Here is a 26431-nt window from a genome sequence, read left to right as displayed (position 1 = left end):
CATATGTGGGGTAAAGGCAAACTGTATTTAAGGGAGGCTAGATGAACCAAAAGGCAAATGATCTAGGATATGGTGATGAGATTTGCAATGGAAAAGTAGAAAATACGCACTGGTGTGAACTAGCTGGGTCAGGTATCTCTACTCTGTGATGTAAACATCACCTTATTTTTAAATTTTTCTATTTGCTTAAAAACAAGCCAAAAACCGGTTTGGTGGCCGAGTTTCCACAAGGCAGAGCAAGTGAAGCCAACCTGAAGCAGTAATTTAGAACAGCCTGTTCATTCTATATTCAAATGTTTAGCCAACCTGCTTCATTACATCAAGCCTAGAAATTGACGGGGAATCAGTTTTTACAAATATTTCAGTTAGGTCATTTATAAACAAACAATAGATCATCACATTTACTTTTGATCACCTCAACAAGACAGACATCAACAAAAAAAAGAGCAATAAAAATGGCAAAATCCACTAAACAAGAGATTGAATCTCAGGCAATAGTTGTATTGCTGCAATATGTCGTGACCTTCAAAATAGGAGACTACAGGGTTTAGCTCACTGCTGCAAACATATATTTGGTCCTGGGAGAATTTGATGCAAAGTATTAGCATATTGGTTTTGAGAGATGATTATAGTTTGAAGCCATGGCAATGTATTAAATTGGCATTTCACTGCAGTATCAAATATATTTAACATCGTTAGAGACATCATCTTATCGATAAATTGCTAAACACGATATCCCATGTACAGCAAAATGCCATTAGTCCAGCACACTCAGGACTTTCATAGATCGCGTGAACCACGGGAACGGCTGCTCTGAGCCAGATGCTGATCTATCACAATTTCCGAATAGTTGGATAGCGGATTGTCGGAATTTTTCTGCACTGCTTCAACAGAGATACAATGTGACAATAAAGTATAATTCATTCAGTCAGTCATTCATTCATTCATTAAAGGTATAAGAATTTCGAACTTGAACAGCTGAATTTGCAGTACATATCCCTCCCTCAAAACTGCTAAAACAGATTAATCATTAATCATACAATCATGCTTGCAGAATCTTGCCAAGTGCAAATTGGCTTCAATATTTCTTGCATTAATACATTTTAGAAACATAGAAGATAGGTGTAGGAGTAGGCCATTCAGCCCTTCGAGCCTGCACCGGCATTCAATATGATCATGGCTGATCATCCAACTCAGTATCCTGTACCTGCCTTCTCTCCATACCCCCTGATCCCTTTAGCCACAAGGGCCGCATCTAACTCCCTCTTAAATATAGCCAATGAACTGGCCTCAACTACTTTCTACTTTAGAAGAACTTCATTGGTTATGAAATGCTATGGTCCATCCAGTGATGAAAGGTGCTGAATTCCTGTATTTTCTTCTTTTTACAATTTATTGTCTATGGACTTTTTCTTGTGAATGACATGCTGGATATACCTACATAAAAGCAACTCCATTCTGAAATTTGAAATAGTCATAATGTATTTTGCGCTATTCGGAGCTAACAAGACTTCAGAGCTGAAATATACTGATATTTGTTGCTAACATACATGTTTGCTCAACCCCAAGATATCCAAGTAACGCATACTAAAAATGGAAATTGAGTTTTCAATATGAAATTATCTTCTCAGATGATCTCAGTCACATCAAACCACAAACAATCTAATATTAACTAAGAATACAAAGTAAATGGATCGGGACGCAACAGTCATATATGACATGGCAAGGGTCTCGTGTTTAGACTTCAACAGACGATAAAGTGCAGGATCAATATTTGGCCAAATATTATCGCATAAACATTGTTCGGATAATGGTAGTGCTGCAGCTGTTTAGTTTAGACATACAGTGCAGAAACAAGCCCTTTGGCCCACTGAGTCCACGGCGACCAGTAATTCCTGCACATTAGCACAATCCTATGCACTTGGGACAATTTGCAATTTTCACTGAAGCCAATTACCCTATAAACCTGTACGTATTTGGAGTCTGGGAGGAAATGGGAGCACTCAGGGAAAACCCACACGGTTACGGGGACAACGTACAAACTCTGTTGTCAGGATTGAACCCGGGTCTCTGGCGCTGTAAGGCTGTAACTACGACTGCACCACATTCCGCCCAGTGTTAAGTTGCCCAACTTGTAACCTAGAGTCTTGAATTAACAATACAGACGCACAAGTTCTCATCCCATCTTAGTAGTTTTGGAATTTAAATTGTTAATGATATGGAATTTGGAAGAAAGAGCAATAAACTAATGATAGTATTGTTAACCACAGAAACTTAAAACTGATCTGGTTCACTAACTCTATTTTGGGGATGAAGTTTGCAATCCAAATTGTTCTGGCAACAAGTGACACCAGAACTACACTAGATTGAAGTCTAAAATGCCTAAAAATGACCTAGTGAGCTGCTCAGTTGCCACCACCACCACCACTAAGTAATAGTTAATAAACACTGGGCTTGCCAGCAATGCCTACATAGCAAACAAAAATACTGTTTTTCTTGGGTAGTTTTATATTTGTGATTGGCACTTCTTTGTGTACACCAAGGATAAACATGTGAGAATGTAAAAGCAAATAACTTAAAACGCTGAGTTCCACTAGTGTGTTTTACTCAAGATTCCAGCAAATGCAGTCTCCAACTTAAAACAGATTTACTTCTATCATTTATTGATAGATAATGATGTTATTAGCTGATGTTAATGATTATTATACTCACCAAGTACAGGATTGTAAAGATTGGTAAATTTTGTGAAGGACGGAAATAAATGGGAAAGGTAGAATTTCTTAAATAAGGCAAAAAGAAATTTGAAACCACTTTCTTGTTTTTCCTTATTCTTCCATTCCAAGCTTGCGGCCTTCAAGTTGGGAAGAGAACAAAGCTTTGATTAGGTAATGGCAGCAATTATTTCCTAAAACGGTGCACAATAGCTTTTAAAAAAAAAAGAGAAAGACCCACAATTATCGGCTACTTGAAGTCAATTCAGTTTCCCCACAATCCTTTCCCACACAATGCATATCCAATGGACATTCCACAGATAGACCTTCCCAACTTACATCATGCAGTGAAAAAAGAAAGTAACTTATATTAGCCAAAATAATATACCTAGCCCAACGTCAGTTATCAGGGAAAATAAAACAAACCATAAAGTAATAATAATACGGGATTTTTTCTTTAAATTAAACAATTCATGCTGGTTCATTATGAATGGGAGATGAAAACTGACAAATTTAGAGGTTAATGCAACTAGCTGAGTAGATAAGGAGGAAAACCAACTGATTCATTGTGTCTGGATTTTCAAAAACCTTTCAAAAGAGCTACATGAAAGGTTGTTAAATGGAATCAAGACACAAATTATATTCGAGTACTTGCAAGATGACACAGACACAGACAGAGAAATAAATAATTTCTGCTGCTGGAAATATTAAAATATAAACAGAAAATGCTGTGAACATTCGGGACTGTGGAAATAAAAGTTAACATTTCAGGTCTAATATCCTTTGTCAGAATTGGAAAAGAGAAAGCAGGCTAGTTTAAGTAGCAAAGAAGATAGGAGAGGGTGTGTAGAAGAAAGGGAATATCTCTAATAGGATGCCACCAATTCATTATTTTATTAATGTGGCGGCCCGGATCAGATCATGCTTCTCTATCTCTGTAATGTGTTGCTAATAGTAAGGCTGTGGGACACACCATACAACCAGTGTTATATTTATACAAAAATAAACTCTGGCCTCAGATTTATTTCCAGAAGTAAATGGACATTTTCAGTTTGGCAGAGTGTTACCAGTGGGGTGTCATGACCACTTCTGGCATCTACATGTTTATTATCAATATTTATAATTTGCCTGAAGGGACCACATGCAAAGTATTCCCATTCAGTGAGAGTACAAAACTACAAAACTAAGGAAGCTGGAAGGGCACAGGGACTGTAAATAAATACTGGCAAATTAAGCGAGATGTGAAAAATAATTGAGGTTATCCATTTTTTTTAGAAAGCAACTGGGAAGGTAAACAGCACATGCAATGTAATGGAGCTACAGGTCAGGGGTAAGACAAATTTGCTACAAAAGTACAGGGCCTCAGAGAGACGAAACTTAGGAATGTTAAATTTTGATCTCCACTCTTCAGGATACACATGTCTTACAGGGATTATGACACAGATTTCACTCAACTGATTGCCCAGATAATGTCAAAATGTCAGTAAACATAAAGTAGGTAAAGATAAACAGTAGAGTAAACACTGATTCTGAGGGACCAGTCAATGCTCAAAAGAAGACTGGCCCAGATGAGATGCATCCTATGTGGCTATTGAAAGTGGGGGCGAAGGCTCCAGAGGACTTAATCCATACGTATTCAATTACGTACAGAGGATGTTCCCCCAGAGGACTGGAACATGGTAAAGGCTTAGAAATGGTTACAAGAACATGTCTGACAACTTCAGATCATGTTGGTTAATCTGAGCTGTGGGGAAGCTTAAAAAAAACCAGGTGAAATAAAAATGGTGGGGGGGGGGGGGGGGGGGGGGGTGCAATAATTGGTTTAAAAAAAAGTTGATAAAGGATAACGACCACATGGCTGTTAAAATCACGGGAGAAGAAAATAATAATAGTGAAATTGGTTTTAAAGTTTAAAAGCAATGTAGTGGTGAATGGTCATGTTTTAGACTGAGGATAATAGAGAGCAGTGTTGTCCAAAAGTCAACAGTTTAAAAAAAAGTAATATGGGTATTAATAATTTAATATGTGTGCAGTGTAAAATTTCTAAATTTTGGATGACAAACAGTAGAAGGTGCAGATGAAATTTAATACAGAGAAATGTAGATTGATGCATTGTGGCCAAAAAGAAAATCAGGTGAAATCAATGATTTTCACAACAGTGACCAAGTGTATAAACAGTAGAAACAAAGAACTGCAGATGCTGCTTTATACCAAAGATAGACACAAAGTGCTGGAGTAACTCAGTGGGTCAGGCAAAGGCGTCGAAAATATCACCTACCCTTTTTCTCTAGAGATGCTGCCTGACCCGCTGAGTTATTCCAGCACATTGCATAAATGTCAATTTCTAAAGGTTGCGTTATCTTACATGAAATAAAGAAGGCAAAGATGAGATCTGATGCAAGAGTACAATTGGTTTCATTAGGATAACCAAAGGAAATTTGTTTCTACTCTGGGAACGAGCAACAACATTTGGCAACATGCTCAAGAGAGAATATACAGTGCATGTGCAAATAGCAGAATTACACAGCTGATAAATCTGCTTTGACTCTCAAGCTAAATGACGTTTTTCTGTGCCATTATAATTCAGATTCAATACGAGGTGTGATCAAATCAGATTTGCCAACAATCACAGGAATTTGGAAGAATCAAGAGCATCTCGTTGACACAAACATTGCGAGAGTGACTGTCAGAGTTGATGCTACCTGAAGAATTTGAAAAGATAGGAACTAATCTCAGATTAACCATATAACCATTTAACAATTACAGCACGGAAACAGGCCATCTCGGTCCTACAAGTCCGTGCCGAACAACTTTTTTTCCCTTAGTCCCACCTGCCTGCACTCATACCATAACCGTCCATTCCCTTCTCATCCATATGCCTATCCAATTTATTTTTAAATGATACCAATGAACCTGCCTCCACCATTTCCACTGGAAGCTCATTCCACACCGCTACCACTCCCTGAGTAAAGAAGTTCCCCCTCATATTACCCCTAAACTTCTGTCCCTTAATTCTGAAGTCATGTCCTCTCGTTTGAATCTTCCCTATTCTCAAAGGGAAAAGCTTGTCCACATCAACTCTGTCTATCCCTCTCATCATTTTAAAGACCTCTATCAAGTCCCCCCTTAACCTTCTGCGCTCCAGAGAATAAAGACCTAACTTATTCAACCTATCTCTGTAACTTAGTTGCTGAAACCCAGGCAACATTCTAGTAAATCTCCTCTGTACTCTCTCTATTTTGTTGACATCCTTCCTATAATTGGGCAACCAAAATTGTACACCATACTCCAGATTTGGTCTCACCAATGCCCTGTACAATTTTAACATTACATCCCAGCTTCTATACTCAATGCTCTGATTTATAAAGGCTAGCATACCAAAAGCTTTCTTTACCACCCTTTCTATATGAGATTCCACCTTCAAGGAACTATGCACAGTTATTCCCAGATCCCTCTGTTCAACTGTATTCTTCAATTCCCTACCATTTACCATGTACGTCCTATTTTGATTTGTCCTGCCAAGGTGTAGCACCTCACATTTATCAGCATTAAGCTCCATCTGCCATCTTTCAGCCCATTTTTCCAAATGGCCTAAATCACTCTGTAGACTTTGGAAACCCTCTTCATTATCCACAACACCCCCTATCTTGGTATCATCTGCATACTTACTAATCCAATTTACCACCCCTTCATCCAGATCATTGATGTACATGACAAACAACAAAGGACTCAACACAGATCCCTGAGGCACCCCACTAGTCACCTGCCTCCAACCCGACAAACAGCCATCCACCATTACCCTCTGGCTTCTCCCATTCAGCCACTGTTGAATCCATCTTGCTATTCCGGCATTTATACCCAACAGTATAACCTTCTTAACCAACCTTCCATAAGGAACCTTGTCAAAGGCCTTACTAAAGTCCATATAGACAACATCCACTGCTTTACCCTCGTCAATTTCCCTAGTAACCTCTTCAAAAAATTCAAGAAGATTAGTCAAACATGACCTTCCAGGCACAAATCCATGTTGACTGTTCCTAATCAGACCCTGGTTATCCAGATGCTTATATATATTATCTCTAAGTATCTTTTCCATTAATTTGCCCACCACTGAAGTCAAACTAACAGGTCTATAATTGCTAGGTTTACTCTTAGAACCCTTTTTAAACAATGGAACAACATGCGCAGTACGCCAATCCTCGGGGACTATTCCCTTTTCTAATGACATTTGAAATATTTCTGTCATAGCCCCGGCTATTTCTACACTAACTTCCCTCAATGTCCTAGGGAATATCCTGTCAGTACCTGGAGACTTATCCACTTTTATATTTTTCAAAAGTGTCAGTACTTCTTTTACTTTGAAACTCATAGTATCCATAGCTACTCTACTCGTTTCCCTTACCTCACATAATTCAATATCCTTGTCCTTGGTGAATACCGAAGAAAATAAATTGTTCAATATCTCCCCCATCTCTTTTGGCTCTGCAGATAGCTGCCCACTCTCTCTCCAATGGACCAATTTTATCCCTCGTTATCCTTTTGCTATTAATATAGCTGTAGAAATCTTTAGTTAAGGGGTCGACAATTACAAACAAGAGAAATTTCTTCATTCAGCGGCTATAAATCATTACCAAAAAGAGTCTGTGGATGCCTAATTATTATATCAGTTCAAGGCTGAGACTTGAACTCAAGAAAAAAAATAATTTGAGCAGGTTTTAAAAAAAGATAGAGTAGGCTGTAACTTTCCCAAATGGTGGAGAATTCTTACAATTCCTCTGCTCTTTTTCAAAATTACAGTATGACATTTCTAAACTCTTGGTTTGAAATCTCACATGAGAAGCAGCATCTACAACAGAGAAGCATTCACTGTGAACAAAGTGGAATAGTTTACAAATGATATGATCATTCTGCATGTACCTGAATGACCATGTACTTCAAAACAATTTGAAGTATATATGAAGTCTGGTCTTCCGATATCTTTTCTCCCAAAACCGAAGGTAACAGGGGAGTAATATCTTCTGCAGCAATTTTTACTGAGTTAAAAAGAATAATATTTCAATGCAATTGTTCCCATTAATTAAAACGTCAAATTAAAAATACATTTCAAAGTTTATTTCTATTAGCTACATAAACCGGAGTGTACACTTCAGCTACAGTGCTAACAGAACCCTAATCTTAAGACTTAAACACAAATCCCTTGCATGAAAAGATCACATGGTAGCTAAATAACCCATTATTTTAGTACCAAGGAAACAGGGGCTTCTTTCCATAGTTCTCCATTTTAGCAAGAAAAAAATTGAAAAGAATTTAACAGCAATTAACCAGGAGTAGAAGAACTGCCAGAAATAGTGGCTGGAAGGTGATATGTTTACGACATCCCACATGTTCACTTTTTAGAAGCCGATCAAAATAGAAGCGCTTTGTTTTCGGTGTTAGATACAGAACATTACTGGCATTAGAGACTTGAATGAGGTGTGAACAGGAGGTGCTAGGCAAATGGGAGCTGCAAGATGCTGAAATCTTGAGCAAAAAGATGGAGGAAATGAACGAGTTAGGAAGCATCTGTGGAGGTACTGATGAAGGGTCCCAACCCTAAATGTTGTCTGTCCATTTCTCACCACAGAGGCTGCCTGATCTGGCGAGTTCCTCGACAGGTTGGCCTTTGCTCAGGGGCTGCAAGATTAACATTCACGATGGCCCGACACAAAAACCACTCACAAAACCACTATTGGATTAGACTCCATCACCATCCCTAGGTGTGTCCAAACCTGACAGCACCAAGGTAAACAATTAGGACGAGGCAGCCTTTAGATCCTCAACATTGAACTTAAAACTTGTGGCATCTCATGAAAAATGAGCATGGCCTCCTCTTGGTTTTATCTATTATCCTTCCTCAATAGATGCATTAATACTTCATGTTGAGCAGAACAGGGTGAGCAGGGGCACAAGTATTATTCTGGGGGAATTTGACAGTCAACACAAGTGATTAAGTAACTCTTCTACTGACCAAGCTGACCAACATTTGATAGATATAACTGTCAGAGCAGGTTTGCAGAATGTGCAAAAGCTGAAAATTAATTTAACCCCAATTTCACCAATCTGGCCCTCATTTGGTCAAGGCAGTATTGGTAAGTCACCAGGTCCTGTCTTCACTTGCCATCTTGTGGTTCAGCAATACTATTGGAGTAGAGCGAGTAGGTTCAAAACAAAGTATTCGCAAGATGATTTTTGTCAACAGCACTAACAGAATGGGATTCCATCGCAGTTTACGGTCTCTTGGTCGAACATGCTAGTATTATAATCAAGTCGGGTTCAATGATCACTGAAGAGTCTATTTAGCATATCATGAGTGCGACTAGGAGTGATTAAAATTGAGCTGTCAATCAGTGCCAATAAAACACCGGATCACAACGATGGCTACAGGATCAGATGATATCACAAATCTATCATTGCAAAATTATTACCCAGGAGTAGACACTTGTCTTGTTAAACACCTGGAGTATTGCGTGCAGTTTTGGTCTCCAAATCTGAGGAAGGACATTATTGCCATAGAGGGAGTGCAGAGAAGGTTCACCAGACTGATTCCTGGGATGTCAGGACTGTCTTATGAAGAAAGACTGGATAGACTTGGTTTATACCCTCTAGAATTTAGGAGATTGAGAGGGGATCTTATAGAAACTTACAAAATTCTTAAGGGGTTGGACAGGCTAGATGCAGGAAGATTGTTCCAGATGTTGGGGAAGTCCAGGACAAGGGGTCACAGCTTAAGGATAAGGGGGAAAATCCTTTAAAACCGAGATGAGGAGAACCTTTTTCACACAGAGAGTGGTGAATCTCTGGAACTCTCTGCCACAGAGGGTAGTTGAGGCCAGTTCATTGGCTATATTTAAGAGGGAGTTAGATGTGGCCCTTGTGGCCAAGGGGATCAGAGGGTATGAAGAGAAGGCAGGTACGGGATACGGAGTTGGATGATCAGCCATGATCATATTAAATGGCGGTGCAGGCTCGAAGGGCCGAATGGCCTACTCCTGCACCTAATTTCTATGTTTCTATGTATATCAACCGCACCAAGCAGAACAAAGCCAACAAGCAAGCCAATTCCCACCACTTCCATTTTGACTTTAATCAGCAAAACAATGCAACTTCCATCAACACAGCACCCAAGAGTAATCAATCTGGATTTGGTCAGGGCAATGCTGTACAAAAATTGCTAAAACTTTACTCCAAGCTTCGACACAAGACCATGGCAAAACTGTCATGCAAAATGTTCTTGGGCAGTTAACCACAAATTTAGTCTGGCCACATGTTTACTGCAGTTGCACTAAAATGTTGGAGGCTGTATATTCAGAATTAACTCATTTCCCAACTCTCTATAGAATTGCACTGAAATAAAACTGAGCAATGATTATGGTTAGTGGATTAATCTTGGACATTGCATGCATTGATTTTTCATCTGCCTGGCACATTAAGCACTAACTGCATTGTTTAGTCTAATTTGGATTAGACTCTATTACTAACCATCAGATATATTGTAAGAAGGATTTATAAGAGTATCTAAAGTACATGGACCAATTTGCGATGAAACAGCTGGGAAACCAGGAACAAGACACGCAAACAATGTCAGCTGTTCATCAGAAGAGTTCTCTTGCAGTGCTTGAAGCCAAAGTAGGTAGAGGCGAATTCCTTCACATCTTATCTGGGGGGGAAAAAAAAATCACAAAGTATAAGCTAAATTTCATCTAGATTCGGATTGCCATGATCAGGAGCAAATTTAATCGCTTTTTTTTCCCATACAATCTATCAAAAATTAGGGATTTTTTGTTTCCATTAATATTTTGTACAATTTACACATTGTGGTCAAAAGTTAAACAGAGTTGCATTGGGATACATTACCCTATTTACCAAAATCCTAAAGCATATACAGGGTGTAAGATGATGCCCAAGTGGGCGGCCAGAATGCAGGTAAGGGTTGGCAGTGCTGGTGGCAGGCATGCATTGGAAGCAACCGAGGAAACTGTGTGGACTGGTGGTGGCGGTAAGTTTGGCCTGAAAGCGGATGGGGAGGCGGTGCAAGATGGGGGCAGCAGCATGAGCCAGGGGTGGTATGGGAGGCTGGTGCTGCAAGCAGCCATGAGAGGCAAGAGCCAGGGGGTGACCGAGGCTGAGAGACCGGCCAGGGCTGTGACTGGCCAGGGTGAGGGACACGGGGAGCTATGTATGTGACTGACCAGGGGGGGGGGGGGCTTCACATGCTGGGACAGCACAGGCGAACAACCAAGTTGGCGCCACGAGCTGATTTGGCATCGGCATCTGTCGGTAGGTCCATCTGCTATAACCAAAATCTGTTATAAAGTGGTCCATTAAAAAGATGGTTTACTGTATTTTATCTACCTTAACAACTACCCCCACCCATATAATTTAAAAAACCTTCACTCAGTCATCTTTACCTTGGAAGATTAATCCTAAATGGGGTAACTAATGACCCTGTCCCACTTAGGAAATCTGAACAGAAACCTCTGGAGACTTTGCACCCCGCCCAAGGTTTCTGTGCGGTTCCCGGAGGTTGCTGGAGGTTGCAGGTAGTGGAAGCAGGTAGGGAGACTGACAAAAACCTCCGGGAACCGAACGGAAACCTTGGGTGGGGCACAAAATCTTCAGAGGTTTTTCCGTTCAGGTTTCCTAAGTGGGACAGGGGCATTAATATACGATTTGACCATTCTAGTTGTTGAGAATTATCAAGAAGCGTAGTTAAACTTTTATTTGTTTTGTTTCGATTTAATTATTACAATATATAGCACGTTAACGAAATGGGCTGAAAAGTAGCAGATGGGATTGAATCAGAAAAAGGTGATACATTTTAAGTGCTAATGAGGCGAGAATATAAACCATGAATGCTCGGGTCCAAGAAAGAATTGCGGAACAGAGGGAAACTTGTACGTCCATAAATCCTTGAGGTTGACAACACGTTGAGAACTTGGCTAGGACCGCATGGGATATTGGCCTTCAATAGTCACGACATTGAATACGCATGTAGGGAGGTCATGATCAAGACAACTACCGACCAGATGAATAATAGATTTAATAATCTTAATACATAGCAAATTTCAAATGCAACCTTAAAACTATCACTCTTTGATATTTTCATAACCAAATTTTAAACTTTCAGTTAAGACATACCCAAAGACTGAAGAAGGGCCTCGACCCGAATCGCCACCCATTACTTCTCTCCAGAGATGCTGCCTGTTCCGCTGAGTTACTCCAGTATTTTGTTCTATACCCAAAGACTAGTTACGCTAAGAGGTTTATTGTTTCTTTCTCAAAACAAATCAGTTGAGAGACTTCCACGTGCTATGAACATTCAGCATAGCTGGTCATACACTCATCCCTAATGATGTTGGGACTTTGTCACATGGACAAGCATTTCAGTTAAGACGAAGAGTTTGAGGCACTCACAAAATACAGTCAATTATTACGGATCACTCTCACAAACCTCAGTTCCAAATTAAGCTTCAAAATATTTATCAAATAAATAATCTCAAGAAAAACACAAAATTGTTGGGTACGAAAAAAATATAAAAGGAAACCATCTCGTCAAACAAATTACATTTCTTACCTTAACAGAATTTCCAGTGTGCAGAAGTTTCTTCAAAATTGAGCCTATTTTGTTGAAAAATGAAAATCAACTTTGCAATTATAAATAATAAGCAATGAATAATATTTTTCTGCAAAGCACAAAAATACCCAAATTAATTCTCAAATAGTCCTCACTGTTTATTATACAAGGATACATGAATTAATCATCTATATTATTTCAATTATTCCAATTAAATCAGTTGAAGAAGGGTCTCGACCCGAAAACTCGCCAATTCCTTCTCTCCATAGATGCTGCCTCACCCGCTGAGTTACTCCAGCATTTTGTGTCTACCCAGTTCAGATAAAAAGTTCCTTTGGGTCCTCCTGCTCTCCTCACACCACTCCTTCCAGCCATCACATTGGATCACATGTCATTGTAATGATTAATACAAGGGTAAACGGTCAAGATTAAGTTTCAGATTTTAAACAGAATTTATGAGCCTCTGTGCAATTACAGTTTGTTTAACATCCAGAGATTACTAAGGAAAAAGCACTTTACTACAGTGCACCACTGCAGAAAGTGAAGAATGTCTTTTCAATGAGTAGAGATCGTTTAAAGTACCAAAACCTTTTATTAAACCAAATGCTCCAGTGGATTTAGATTTGGTACAGATTAAGCAGATTTCTCAATCCATATGCATGAAAATATGTGGAAGTTTGCACCCTTCTGTTTGACTCTGCAAGTTTAATGGATACCGTACATACAGCCTGAGACCAGTTTCTCCCCAAGGGTCGAGACTTATATTTCATCAAGGAATCATGAATCTCTGCATGGTGACATTGATAAAGACAACATCTGTTCTCAACTGGCAGATCTGGGCTACTTTTAACAATCAATGCATTTATTTTCTGAGGTAGCTTGCTCTTCAATCCATTGTTCCTTGAACTTTCAGGGGAAAAAAAGATTTCTTAGCCCACCTATCAAAATATTGAATGTATTTCTAAATATCCCCTAACTCTGCAAACCTCCTTAAATATTTTGGATTTTCATTATTTCATGTGTTATTAGCTTTACAAGCCAATCAACCTGCAGATGTGAATTTTTCAAATTTTCTGAGCCTAAATAGTTAAGTGTAGTCAGACACAGTTCCGATGCCACCTATAAATTCGCCAATTATACCGCCGTTATCGGGTAATGATGAGTCAGCGTACAGGAGGGAGATTGGTAATCGGGTTCTAGACCAACTACTTCTCAGCAACCGTTAAAGACTGTTCAATGCTACATAACACTAATCACAACCTTACCCCAGTAACTATGCTCTACTAGGAACCATTTTTGGTTGCAATAAGTACTGTATTGTGTTTTGTATTATTATGGCCTGGTTACCTTGCATTACTTATTAGTTTATTCTATTATTGATTACAAATATCGATTAAGTGTGTCATTGTGTAAGTGGGGCTGCTAAACTGCAGCAAGTAAGAATGCAATTGTTTTTATGCCCCAGACAATTAAACACACTTGATTCTTGAACAAAAATAGTCCAAGCACACAGTCCTGGAGATGACATTTCCTATTTTCTGCAGTCTTGGAAGGTTTTCCTCAAACCATTCACAATTTTCTATTTTGTACCATATTTCAAACAAATCAGTTCGATGGTACTTTGCTATACCAGCCAGAAATGTAGTCATATTTCTGTGAATTCCTGAATTGTTACAATTAAAAATAATAACAAGAATAGTAAGTAGGAATCAGGACTGTGAGTGTAGCGATTGATTTTGTCCGTGAGGTAGAGAAAGGTGGATGAGGGACGTTTGCAGATAGGTATGAGTCAGACTAGTCACAGGGAGCCAATGATTGGGAGATGCGGGTAGATTTAGGAGGAAAGCCTGTTGTTTCGCAGGAAATAAATTACTACTAGTTTGAGGCCTGATGTAGTGTTATGGTCAGTTAGGCAGCGGATAGTGTATTTTATAGGTACACAAAAGTGCTGGAGAAACTCAGCGGGTGCAGCAGCATCTATGGAGCGAAGGAAATAGGCGACGTTTCGGGCTGAAACCCTTCTTCAGACTGAACTATTCAGTGTATTTTATAGATCTGACAGTGCCTTGGGAGAACTTAGTGGATGGGGCTTATGAAAGGAAAAGGCTTAGCTATGCAGAGTTGGCAGAAGGTGAGCGGCGAGGATGCAGAGCAAGAGTACATCCTGTAGAGGTGGGTTGTGGAGGTTTCATAGCGAGATCAACCATGTCGCTATTTGGAGAGCTTGGAATTCGCGGACAGAGTTTGTGTCAGGCTGTAAAGCAAATGTCAGAGGCAGCAGAGCAAGACAGTAAGTGGATTTGGTGGAGATGAAAGTCAGTTGGGGGTAGAAAGGAAACTTATGACATGCAGTTTGTACGCTTCTTTGTAATTGTAGTCTGTGCAAGTGTATCCCGGCCTTATGCAAGGGTGATATTTGTGGTGTTACAAGCTTAATGATGGACTAGGACTAGTGGAAGATGGGATGCAGGTGTTTACCATTTGTTAGAGGGAGCTAATTGGCTGCAGCTTCCTTTATTTAGTCAATACTGGTAGTATAGGTGGTGAGAGGAGGAATTGAGGGGATTTGTTCTAGGATGCCAGAACCACTGTTGAGATTTCCTGAGGTCTCGTAAGCCTAACTCAACGAAACACCAATGAAGGGAGGTGCCCACTTGATAACCCCAATGATATACTTGCATCTGCTGGATTCTTTTTTTTTAACGGAGCTAATTGATATGTAGGTAGGTGTTTTGTTTTGTTTTTTGCATATGGAGTAATTTATTGTAAATTAGTGTATTAAGTTAGACAATACTTTTGTTTTGGGTTTGGTTTTCTTAGTTCAGCGCTTATCCTGGAGTTATAGCACATACTTTGTGTTTATTTGTAGTTTGTAAGTAGGTATGTTGCCAAGAAACTCTCGAAAATGTTTCTCTCTTCAATTAGGTTCATGCAATATCTTTTGCCCACATGACTAGTTCAACAATTTGTCTAATTTGGAATCTCCAAACAGTAACACTCCAACAGCATTTGAAACAGAAGTCAATGTAGATAACACCAAACATGAGATTAGAATCCATAATCTGAACCAAGGCATTTACTCTAGAATTAAGCAAATAAGGACAGCATGATGCCGCATCGGTAGAATTGCTGCCTTACAGCGCCAGGAACCTGGGTTCGATCATGACTGTGCGTGCTTGTCCGTACGGAGATTGTATGTTCTCCCAGTGATCTGTGTGGGTTTTCTCCAGTTTCCTAACACACTCCAAGGACGTGCAGATTTGTAGGTTAATTGGCTTGGTATAAATGTAAATTGTCCCGATGCCGTGCAGGATAGTGTTAGTGTGCGGGGACCACTGGTCGGCCTGGACACAGTGGGCTGAAGGACCCGTTTTCTTTCTGTATCTCTACACTAAAGTAAACTAAAGTAAACACAGGAAACCAGTAATAAAACAGAAAGTGGTCTAAATATTCAGGTTAGGAAGCATTTTTTTTGAAGAAAGCAAGATAGGCGTTCTGAACGTACGTCTATAGTCCGACTCCACAGACATTGCTCAACTTGCCATATAGTTAAAGCAATTTCGATTTTTATGTCAGAATTCTGCAAAATGTTGTTTCTGACAAGTGGATAACTTGGAGGCCACACAAGTGTTCAGTTTTGAAGCTGAAAAGAGTATAGATAAGATAAATAAAGATATTGCCTGGACTTGAGGGCCTGAGTTATAGGGAGAAGTGTATAAAATCACGAGAGGAATAGGGTGGATGCACTCAGCCATTTTCCTCAAGTCAAGAATTAAAGGGCATGGGTTTACTGTCAGAGGATGTAGATTTGATGGGAACTTGAGGGGCAACCTCTTCACACAAACAGTGATCAGTATACGGAGCAAGGATACCAGAGGAAGTAGGTAAGGCAAGAATAAGAACAAAATTTAAAAGACACTAGACCAAGTGGGAGGGAGGGAGAGGTGAGGAGGGTAGAGAGGGAGGGGATAGAGAGGGAGATGGAGGTGAGGGGGGTAGAGAAGGAGAGGGAGGTGAGGGGGGGAAGAGAGGGAGGGAGAGGGAGGTAGAGAGGGAGGGGGCGTGAGAGGGAGTGTAGACGTTTGAACATCTCTCCCTACCCCCTCCTCTCCCTCAATCCCCCCCACACTCCCTGCTCAAGTCCCCAGGATTTTTTTCCTCTCCTCTACTCCCCCAATCCCTCCCTCACCTCTTCGAGCGGAGCCGAAGGAGCTGGTCTCAGTGGGGCCGAGCGGGGATGAACATGTTCCAGCGGTAGTGCCCCTTGTACGGGGGTGGAGGGGGAGTGGGTAGACAATAGGTGCAGGAGTATTCCAGTCAAGCCAGCATTGCCATTCAATGTGATCATGGCTGATCCACAATCAGACTGTTCCCGCGTTCTCCCTATATCCCCTGACACCGCTATCTTTAAGAGCCCTTTCAAGCTCTCTCTTGAAAGTATCCAGAGAACCGGCCTCCACCGCTCTGAGAGAGAATTCCACAGACTCACAACTCTGTGTGAAAAAGTGTTTCTTCATCTCTGTTCTAAATGACTTATTCCATATCCTTAAACTGTGGTCCCTGGTACTGGACTCCCCCAACATCGGGAACATGTTTCCTGTCTCTAGTGTGTCCAAGCCCTTGATAATCTTATATGCTTCAATAAGATCTCCTCTCATCCTTCTAAATTCCAAATCCAGCCGCTCCATTTTGTCAGAATATGACAGTCCCGCCATCCCAGGAATTAACCTTATGAACCTATGCTGCACTCCCTCAATAGCTAGAATGTCCTTCCGCAAATTAGGGGACCAAAACACAATATTCCAGGTGTGGTCTCACTAGGGCCCTATATAACTGCAGAAGGACCTCTTTGTTCATTTGCGCAACTCCTCTTGTTATGAAGGCCAACACGCCACTCGCTTTCTTCACTGCCTGGTAGAGAGGTAGAGGGAGGTGAGGGGGGTAGAGAGGGAGAGGGGCAGAAGGAGGGGGTTGGAGAGAGGGAGGTAGAGTGGGGGAGAAGGAGGGTAGAGATGGAAGGGGCAAGGGTTTCCAGCTGGGCCAAGCAGGTTGGAGCGCGAGTCCCCCTCCCGCGCAGAGGGTCCCGTTCTGCCTTGCGAGTTTAATGTGACGTCAGTCTAAATTTCTTTCATCAAAATGAAAGCTTGGAAAACTTTCGTATTTTTAATATTTTGAAGCTGTTTTTAAAAGGTTAGTAATGCGAAATATAGGTTGAAATGCGACGGGAAGATATTTATCCGGTCCGCGGAAAAAAATGTGAGTTGCATGTGTGAAAATGGGGAGGCTGTGGCCTAGCGTTTTGAAGATAGAAATTAAGGAGATTAAAATAAAGCTGACGCAAGAACAAAGGGAAGAGTTTTAGTATAATTTATTGATATAGACAGATTCATGGATAGGAACGGTTGAAAGGAATGTAGGCCAGGTAAAGGAAAAATGGGACTAGTTTGGATGAGGTATCTTGGTCGACATGGATGAGTTGGGCCGAGGGACCCTTTTCTGTGCTGTCTGACTATGACCAACAGACATCCCAACTTACCCTTTGTTAAAAGGAAATGGTCTTCCCATTTTTATAGGTTTGCAAAAATATCCACATTTCAAATATCAATGTCATTCTATGGTCACAAAACAAATAACTTTTTTTTACATAACAATTGTTGTAATTGGTGCAGAGGTTATTCAAGAAAGATTTTAAGTTCAAATTTTCAAACATCCCTCTGAAAAATTACAATGTATTATTAAGTTGATTTTTAATCAAGTTCAAATATTGTATGCTTAAATGTCATGATGGAATAAAACTTAACCAAGCAATCTGATTTTTGCAACTGAGGTCTCTTGTGTATTTTCCACCCCCACTCAAGTACAACATTTGTGGCCAAGTCCTCTGACCTGGAGCTCCCAAATTCCAACCCTAACCTTTCTATAAACCCAAAATACTACCCTTCTCTTTAACCAACATTTATCTGCAACTCGTCCTAACTTTTCCTTTCATCTTAATGTCAATTGTTGCCTGATTATGAAGCAAATCCTCAAATTGCAGATGTCTTCCTGAAATAAAAAAAACAACCTCTGCCCTTTAATCCTAACCTTCTACTTCCAAGTATTATTCATCTAGTCACATCTATTGTTAAGCTGTCATTTGTTTTAGTGAGTCAGCAGTTAATTGCAAAGCTGATAAGACCACAGGAAAAAAATTCCACGAAATATAATGGAAGAATTTTAACAACAAGAGTAAGAAAAACAGAAGATACTGTGAAAATCTTCAGCATAAGACAATACATCAAGTTCTCCTTTAAAAAAAAAACTCTAACAGGCCACTTGGGAAACAAGAGTTTACATATTTTTCCATTGAAATAAAAGATATCCAAAGCTTAAATGAGCTGGAAAATGGAAACAGGAAAGAAAACAAGCGCTTTGGCAAACATTATAATGCTTATGAAATTTAAGGAAGGATGTTACAGAGAAGGAAACCAAAGGAACGCTATTAAATCCTTGTTGTTGCTTAAGGGGAACAGAGGCACAAGATTTCACCAAAGTTTCATTTTTTTTTTAAAAGCACAAGTTTAATATTAAAAATTAAATACTTTTCAAAATATCAATAAACTCCATTAGTAGGTTTTGAATGAATAATGGGATGCAAAACAGCATGACAAATATTATTGCTCTAATCAGTGTAAAAGCTTCATATTTAAAATATACAAAATGCTAATCACTTTAGTACTTGATTCCTAGCACATATTACAATTATATAGAAGACTAAAAGCAAACATATTTGAATAAATATCGACATTATCGTTCACAGTTCTCCGGATGTTTTGAAGGCTAGAAGTGTTCTGCAAATTATTCTTACCTATACTGTGAAATTGCCATCTATTGTTGATCTTCTCAGGAAGAAGTTGAAGTATTTTCTGTTCAAGGTAAATAAGATATAAACTGAGAAGCTGGTTTCCATATAAAACCTCTAAATCCACAGCACGCAATAACCACATTTAAACGTTAATTGATTCAAGGTTTACTTCCGGATTTATTTAATTAGATTTTTATATTTGACATTAGACAAATTACTTAAGTGTATTTTATTCTGCAATTACATCAATCGCACAAACAACTTTTAATTCTACAGAACAATGTCGGCAGTATAGTTTGGATGTTTCTCAAATTATTGTTAGGTCTTTGCAAACTGTTAAACAGAGCAAATTTATTAGCTAAGTTTAGTTAAGGAGTAATGTATGTTGAAGCAAAACTAATCTTGGCTAGGCATAGATTTTCCTGCCTTTAAGTAAATTAGTTATTAGATTCAAGCTTTACTTTAGACAGCTTAGGATGCCAGACACAAACGTTTTTGCTTCTAAATACCACGTTTGGCATTCATCAAAGTTCACATTTCTAACCAAAGAAAAGGAATGACCACTTTGCTGCACTGAGCTTGTTCTCATCCTTCAAATTATACCTTAGTCCTTCCAAAAAAAAATTACAAAATCAATTAAGAATAAAGTGGTGATGCAAGGTAATGAAATTAACAATTTGATCTGTACATTTGTAGGCATTAAAGATGTGTTATGGTGTAAGCTTTATTTGGCTTTGAACTTCATCGGCCATACTGTTGCTCAGAGCATGAGGTTCCCACTGAGTAGCAGCAATTCCTTCCCTCCAGAGATGCTGCCTGACCCACTGAGTTACTCCAGCATTTTGTGTCTACCTTCGATTTAAACCAGCATCTGCAGTTCTTTCCTACACAGCACCAATTAAAACTAAGTGTCAAACTAAATCACAATTTATACTTTGGGAAAGATGGGAGATCCACAAAAACATGAAATGTTATGCCAACTTACTTGCATGATGTTACGGATTAAATGGTTTCAAATATATAAACTGGCATTTAAAGGAAGGCTTATTTAGATCAAATTGTCCATTCCTACTATTATCCAAGTTTTGAAAGATCATAAAAGCAGATAACATGGCAGCAGCTCAGGCGACATCTGCATAATGAGCATATCAGATTTTAGTGTGGTGGTTTAATATTGGGAAACTTTAATTCTAGTCCCGACCTGGTCGGCGACGGCCACCTGTGGGGGATGGGTCCGATGAGCGGTTGAGTGGCCTCTCTTTGTTGTCACACTGCGACCTCCAACATAATGTTTGGGACGCTGGATTTTGGAGCGCCTCGCATCATTTAGTTTATTTGCCTCTGTACTCCACAGGCATTTGCCTCTCCGATTTGTAAGAATAAAGAAAAAAATCATAACATTTAAGCAATGATTTACAGATGTTTAAAGTGCACATTGTCAGATTTAATAAAGGCCATCTTTTAATACATTTTGGTTTCACCCTGTGGAATTTGCAGCAGTGTTAATACATAGTCCCATTTCAGGGCACCATAACGTTTGGGACACAGCAATGTAATGTAAATGAAAGTAGTCATATTTAGTATTTTGTTGCATATCCTTTGCATGCAATTACTGCTTGAAGCCTGCGATTCATGGACATCACCAGTTGCTGGGTGTCTTCTCTGGTGATGCTCTACCAGACCTGTATTGCAGCCATCTTTAGCTTATGCTTGTTTTGAAGGCTAGTCCACTTCAGTTTTCTCTTCAGCATATAAAAGGCATGCTCAATTGGGTTCAGATCGGGTAATTGACTTGGCCACTCAAGAATTGACCATTTTTTTTAGCTTTGAAAAACTCCTTTGTTGCTTTAGCAGTATGTTTGGGATCATTGTCTTGCTGTAGATTGAACTGCTGGCCAATGAGTTTTGAGGTATTTGTATGAACTTGAGCAGATAGGATGTGTCTATACACTTCAGAATTAATTATGCTACTACCGTCAGCAGTTGTATCATCAATGAAGATAAGTGAGCCAGTACCTACAGCAGCCATACATGCCGAGGACATAACACCCCCAAAACTGTGTTTCGCAGATGAAGTGGTATGCTTTAGATCTTGGGCAGTTCCTTCTCTCCTCCATACTTTGCTCTTGTCATCATTCTGATACAGGTGCTCCTCGACTTACAATGGGGTTACGTTCCGATAAATCCATCGTAAATTGAAAATAACCTGCCAAACATTCGCTCTCTTGTGTTCAGGATCGAGACTAGTGGGAGAAGGCATTGGGACATCGACACTGTATCTGCCTGTGAGTTTTTGCGAATCTCTCATAATTTACATCCTTTGCGTAATTGACGCGATACGTAATTGACATGATCACGAGTGTAAAGGGTTGTTTACAGCCGTGATCGTGTGGCTGGCTGCGGCTCGCTGCCACTGCCCAGCATTACGAGAGATTATCGTACCGCATATCACTAGCCCGGGAAAAGGTTAAAATTCAAAATTCGAAGTACAGAATGTGCATTGCTTTTGCACAATCGTAAATTCGAAGCATCGTAAGTCGAGGAGCATCTGTATAGGTTAATCTTCTGTCCACAAGACCTTTTTCCAGAACTGTGGTTACTCCTTTAATCACTTCTTGGCAAACTGTAACCTGGCCATCCTATTTTTGCGGCTAACCAGTGGTTTGCATCTTGCAGTGAAGCCTCTGTATTTCTGTTCATGAAGTCTTCTGCGGACAGTGGTCATCGACAAATCCACATCTAGTATTTCTAATCTGTCGGACAGGTGTTTTGGGATTTTTCTTTATTATCAACATAATTCTGTCATCAGCTGTGGACGTCTTCCTTGACCTGCCAGTCCCTTTGTGATTAGTAAGCTCACCAGTGCTCTTTTTCTTCTTAATGATGCTCCAAATAATTGATTTTGGTGAGCCTAAGGTTTGGCAGTTTTATTCGTGTTTCTCAGTCTCATAATTGCTTCTTTGACTTTCATTGGTACAACTTTGCTCCTCATGTTGATAAACAGCAATAAAAGTTTCCAAAGGTGATGGAGAGACTGGAGGAAAGACTGGCTGCCGAGAGCTCTCTTACCCCTGCTTTAAAGGGACATTTAAACACACCTGAGCAATTACAAACATTTGTGAAGCCATGTGTCCCAAACGTTCTGCTGCCCAGCTGGAATTTTTACATGGTGAAACCAAAATGCATAAAAAATACCCTTTAATAAAATCTGACAATGTGCACTTTAACCACATGATTTTTTTTCTATTATAAATCTCAAATTGTGGAGTACAGAGGCAAATAAATAAATGATGGGTCTTTGTCCGAAGCAGGGCACTGTACATCCACAGGTGGGGAGCAAGGTTATTGGCTTTAGACTTTCGAGATACAGCGCAAAAACAGGCCCTTCGGCCCCGAGTCTGTAATGATTAGCAATCACTCTGTACACTAACCTCCACACACTAGGGACGATAAACCTGAGCTGTCGGGGGAAACCTATGTGGTCACAGGGAGAATACACAAACTTTGAACAGGCCGCACCCATAGTCAGGCTCAAACCCGGGTCTCTGGCATTGCAACTGCAACTGTATCGCTGTGCCACCATGCCGAAATACGTGGCTCTAAGTTACCAATAAATTATTCAGTCCTCTATGAAAATTGTATTCCCCAGTGTATTCAGATATAAACCCCCTTGAGTGGAGCACCAGATTACAAAACAGAAATTGTTTAGTGGTACCTGCTTGAGGAAAGTCCACCGTTAGTTCCTTGCTACCCTAGCGTAATCGTATTTTTCAAAAAAGTCCTCCATTGATTGATACAAAATGAAGCAGTTGTTGGTGGAAAGTGTACGAATCAATACCAACAGTCTTTCAATAATTACTAAAAATATTTGTCATCCATTCGATTCAGAAATGACAAAATAAGTAAAGCTGGTCTTGACAAGCTTGTGTCCTGAGCAATGCAGAATGCAAATCCAGCTTTTGCTTGCAAAGCCACTCCCAGGAACTGAAGGCCAGCAACATGTTTGGGGAACGAGCAAAAGACTCAAAGATCAAAGGATGATCACTTCTGCAGATGATTTGAAGATTCCAATAGATATCGGAACAGATTTTTGTTAATACATTTGTTATGTATTCTTTCATGGAATGTAGGCACATACTTCTACAGTGCACTAAAACATGATTTTAATACATCAAATTTAAAAAGGTTCCTACCCTTCTTCCACACCCTCTCCCCACTCAGTTGCTCCACTCCCTCACCGGGTACTCCCAAGGCCAGTGACCAGTGATCGCACAGCCTCCCCCCTTACCACTTTTCATTTTACTGCACATCTCGTATGTGTATGTGACGAATAAACTTGACTTGATTTACACATCTCCAAATGATCCAGACCCAAGCTGCTATCATCATACATTATTTGTAAAAAAAAAATCTGCAGCAATGGAAACAATTGCACTAGCTATCCCTTGGCAGTAGGGTCATGAAATATCCCTCTAACTGCCTGAGAACAACGTTTCCACCCACTGCACCTTAAACCCCAAATTGCAGGAAATAATTTGCATTGCAGGCCGGGGACTCAGCTCCCATGCAACCCACTTTTGAATGGAGCCACCCCGCCTGAGGTTGCCTGATCTGCCTGAGGTTGCCTGTTTCTGACCTCAATTTGTTCTGTTTTTTTTCCCTGTTTTCCCCTCCCCAGCCACAATCAGTATGAAGAAGGGCCCCGACCCGAAATGCCACCTTTCTATGACGTCACCTGTCCATTATCTCCAGAGATGCTGCCTGACCTGCTGAGTTACTCCAGCATGTTGTGTCTACCTTTGGATGATTTGCATTCACCATTACAGCATTTGTGGCAACAATATATTACACAACTTTAAATATCTTGGAATTAAATTTTAATTCCCTCGATTAAAATTCCACACTAACCTTATAGAAACAATTATTTGAGCAACGCTCCTTGTACAATAGAATACTTTACAATTATTTATTTTATTACTCATTCACAGAAGATGGATGCCAGTGATGAAAACAGCATACAATTGCCGTACCAAGCTGACAGTGAAACAAATGGCTTTTGGAAGGCAGTTAAGATTCAATCACGGAAATACAAGAAACTGCAGATGCTGGAATCTGGAACAACAATCTGCTGGGGGATCTCAGCAGGTCTAGTAATGCAAATGGAGTGAATGAAATGGTTGACGTTTCGGGTCGAAACTCTGCAACAAGACTCAATTGTATTGTTGCATCTGAAATCACATATTGGCCAAAGTTGGCAAACTCATTACAATGGAAATGGTTAACCAGCCCTTCAATTCTACAGATGCCATCATTTGCAATAATCCAGTAGTTTCATAGACACTTTTTCCTGAGACTAGGTTTGAAATTTGTAATCATCTTAAATCATTTCAACCTCTTAACACCGTTTTCTTAAACATCATACTATCATATTCCTTCTTGTCAAGCAAGTTTCTGAAGACTAGCGTTGAATGAAAGTTGAAAAAAATAAAGAACTTCCCAGTTTTGGCAATCTCAATAATTATCTTCCCAGACTTTATAAAACAGTTTTATCTCAAAAAAAAGTTTAAGACATACATTAATAACTTATTCTGTTCTATTTGTGGAGCCCGAGTTGCATAATCACAAGAGCATTTTAGTCACTTGGATTATTTCTGTGACCAAAATGTTTTCCCACCAACACATCTATGTAATTAACAACTCTTTTCTCAAAATTCTAATCCCCCAAATCTCCATTCATAAAATCCATCATTTCAATGAATACATATTGCATAATTTCTATGGCATTTACATCATACCTTCAATCAAGTAGGTAAAATGCAGGTAAATTACTCAATTGAACTTTCACATGCACTTAATACAATGATGTTTGGACAATAAAGGAGTATTTAGCAGAAATATGATGAGAATGGTGCAGTAATGTCATTACTGAACATAGATTGATTCTTAGCAGGCAAGAGAGAAAATATTTTATAAATCATTAGGTCATCGGTAGAAACATGGCAATGAAAAATATTGAAAATACTCGTTACATGGAGATTCATAAAGATAATGGATGAAGTTAAAAATCACTTTTCGTATATCTGTAGATTTTTCAAAAGTGGCCTACCTCAAATACAAAGAGAATGGAGTCCAGCTCCTCCCTCTGTGACTTATTCCCTAAAACAACCCCAAAATAAAGAAAAAATGTGATTTAAACATGTTGAAGTATAACACGCTTGGTTACTTGAATGATAGTTCAATAATTTTAATAGATACCAACATTCAAAGGGAATAACTTGGTTAACATTTTTTACCTTTTTGTTTTAAACTACTTTCCAGTGTGCACAGGTTTTCAAAGAATATAAAATAAATCTGAGAGTAGTTGATTTCGAAGAACTGCTTCAGTTCACTTCTTTCCAAAATATCTGTAATATTAAAAGAACACACATTGTCACAAATAAACAAAAAAAAAGTAACACAAATACCAAAGATCAATATTTAGAATATTCATTAATCTAACACACCCACTTTGGTATTTAAATATCTAATTATAACATGTTCATTGGGCTGGTTCATTGAAATGATTCAAGGTGGTTATTCACTGTCATCACAGGTAATTAAGGATGGGGAATAAATACGAGCCATGTCAGTTAAACCCAGATAGCAAAAAAATATATAAGTTGTGAAAAGTAATGCAATTCAGTATCTCAATGAACAAATTTTATAAAGAGTTTCCCTCCAATTATTAATAAATATGTCAATAATGACAAGCAGATTAACATTAATAGAATTACATCCAGTAATATCCATTCAATCCACTTTAAACATCCAGGAAGTTTATTAATGTCTCATTACATTAACAGCCGATCAATAATTGCATGAATTCCACTGAGTAGTTAGGAATGATAAGAATGTCTCTGCTTCACAGGTTTGGGCATGATATAAAGATGTGCGTGGGTGTTTGGCATCAGATGAGGAAAATAGAAGGTGACAGATCTTGATTGTAATATAAAAATAGGTTGACTCAATTATTAGCATAAAAATGACAGGGACATTATATTAAAGATAGGCACAAAATGCTGGAGTAACTCAGCGGGACAGGCAGCATCTTGGGAGAGATGGAATGGGTCACCCATTCCTTCTATCCAGTGATGCGGCCTGTCCCGCTGAGTTACACCAGCATTTTGTGTCTATCTTCGGTGTAAACCAGCAACAGGAGTTCCTTCCTACACAATACATTATAGATATTAAATATTTTCACAATTTACGTTACGGCATGGGTAA

General features: G+C 39.3%; 1 protein-coding gene across 4 annotated transcripts in view; it reads right to left on the bottom strand.

Moving 5' to 3' along the window:
- The window catches only part of ralgapa2 (Ral GTPase activating protein catalytic subunit alpha 2), a 328019-nt gene that overhangs the window by 259437 nt on the left and 42151 nt on the right, over positions 1 to 26431 (bottom strand). For all 4 annotated transcript variants that reach the window (XM_055638986.1, XM_055638985.1, XM_055638987.1 and 1 more), the window contains exons 2-8: positions 25462 to 25572; positions 25275 to 25324; positions 19172 to 19229; positions 12325 to 12368; positions 10230 to 10407; positions 7629 to 7744; positions 2713 to 2851 (exon numbers count right to left, since the gene is read on the bottom strand). In XM_055638986.1, coding sequence (XP_055494961.1) covers positions 2713 to 2851; positions 7629 to 7744; positions 10230 to 10407; positions 12325 to 12368; positions 19172 to 19229; positions 25275 to 25324; positions 25462 to 25572 — 696 coding nt within the window. The remainder of the gene's footprint in view (positions 1 to 2712; positions 2852 to 7628; positions 7745 to 10229; positions 10408 to 12324; positions 12369 to 19171; positions 19230 to 25274; positions 25325 to 25461; positions 25573 to 26431) is intronic.

Source organism: Leucoraja erinacea, chromosome 8 (assembly GCF_028641065.1).
Source record: "Leucoraja erinacea ecotype New England chromosome 8, Leri_hhj_1, whole genome shotgun sequence".
Lineage (NCBI taxonomy): Eukaryota > Metazoa > Chordata > Chondrichthyes > Rajiformes > Rajidae > Leucoraja > Leucoraja erinaceus.
This window is presented reverse-complemented; position numbering and strand designations above follow the sequence as displayed.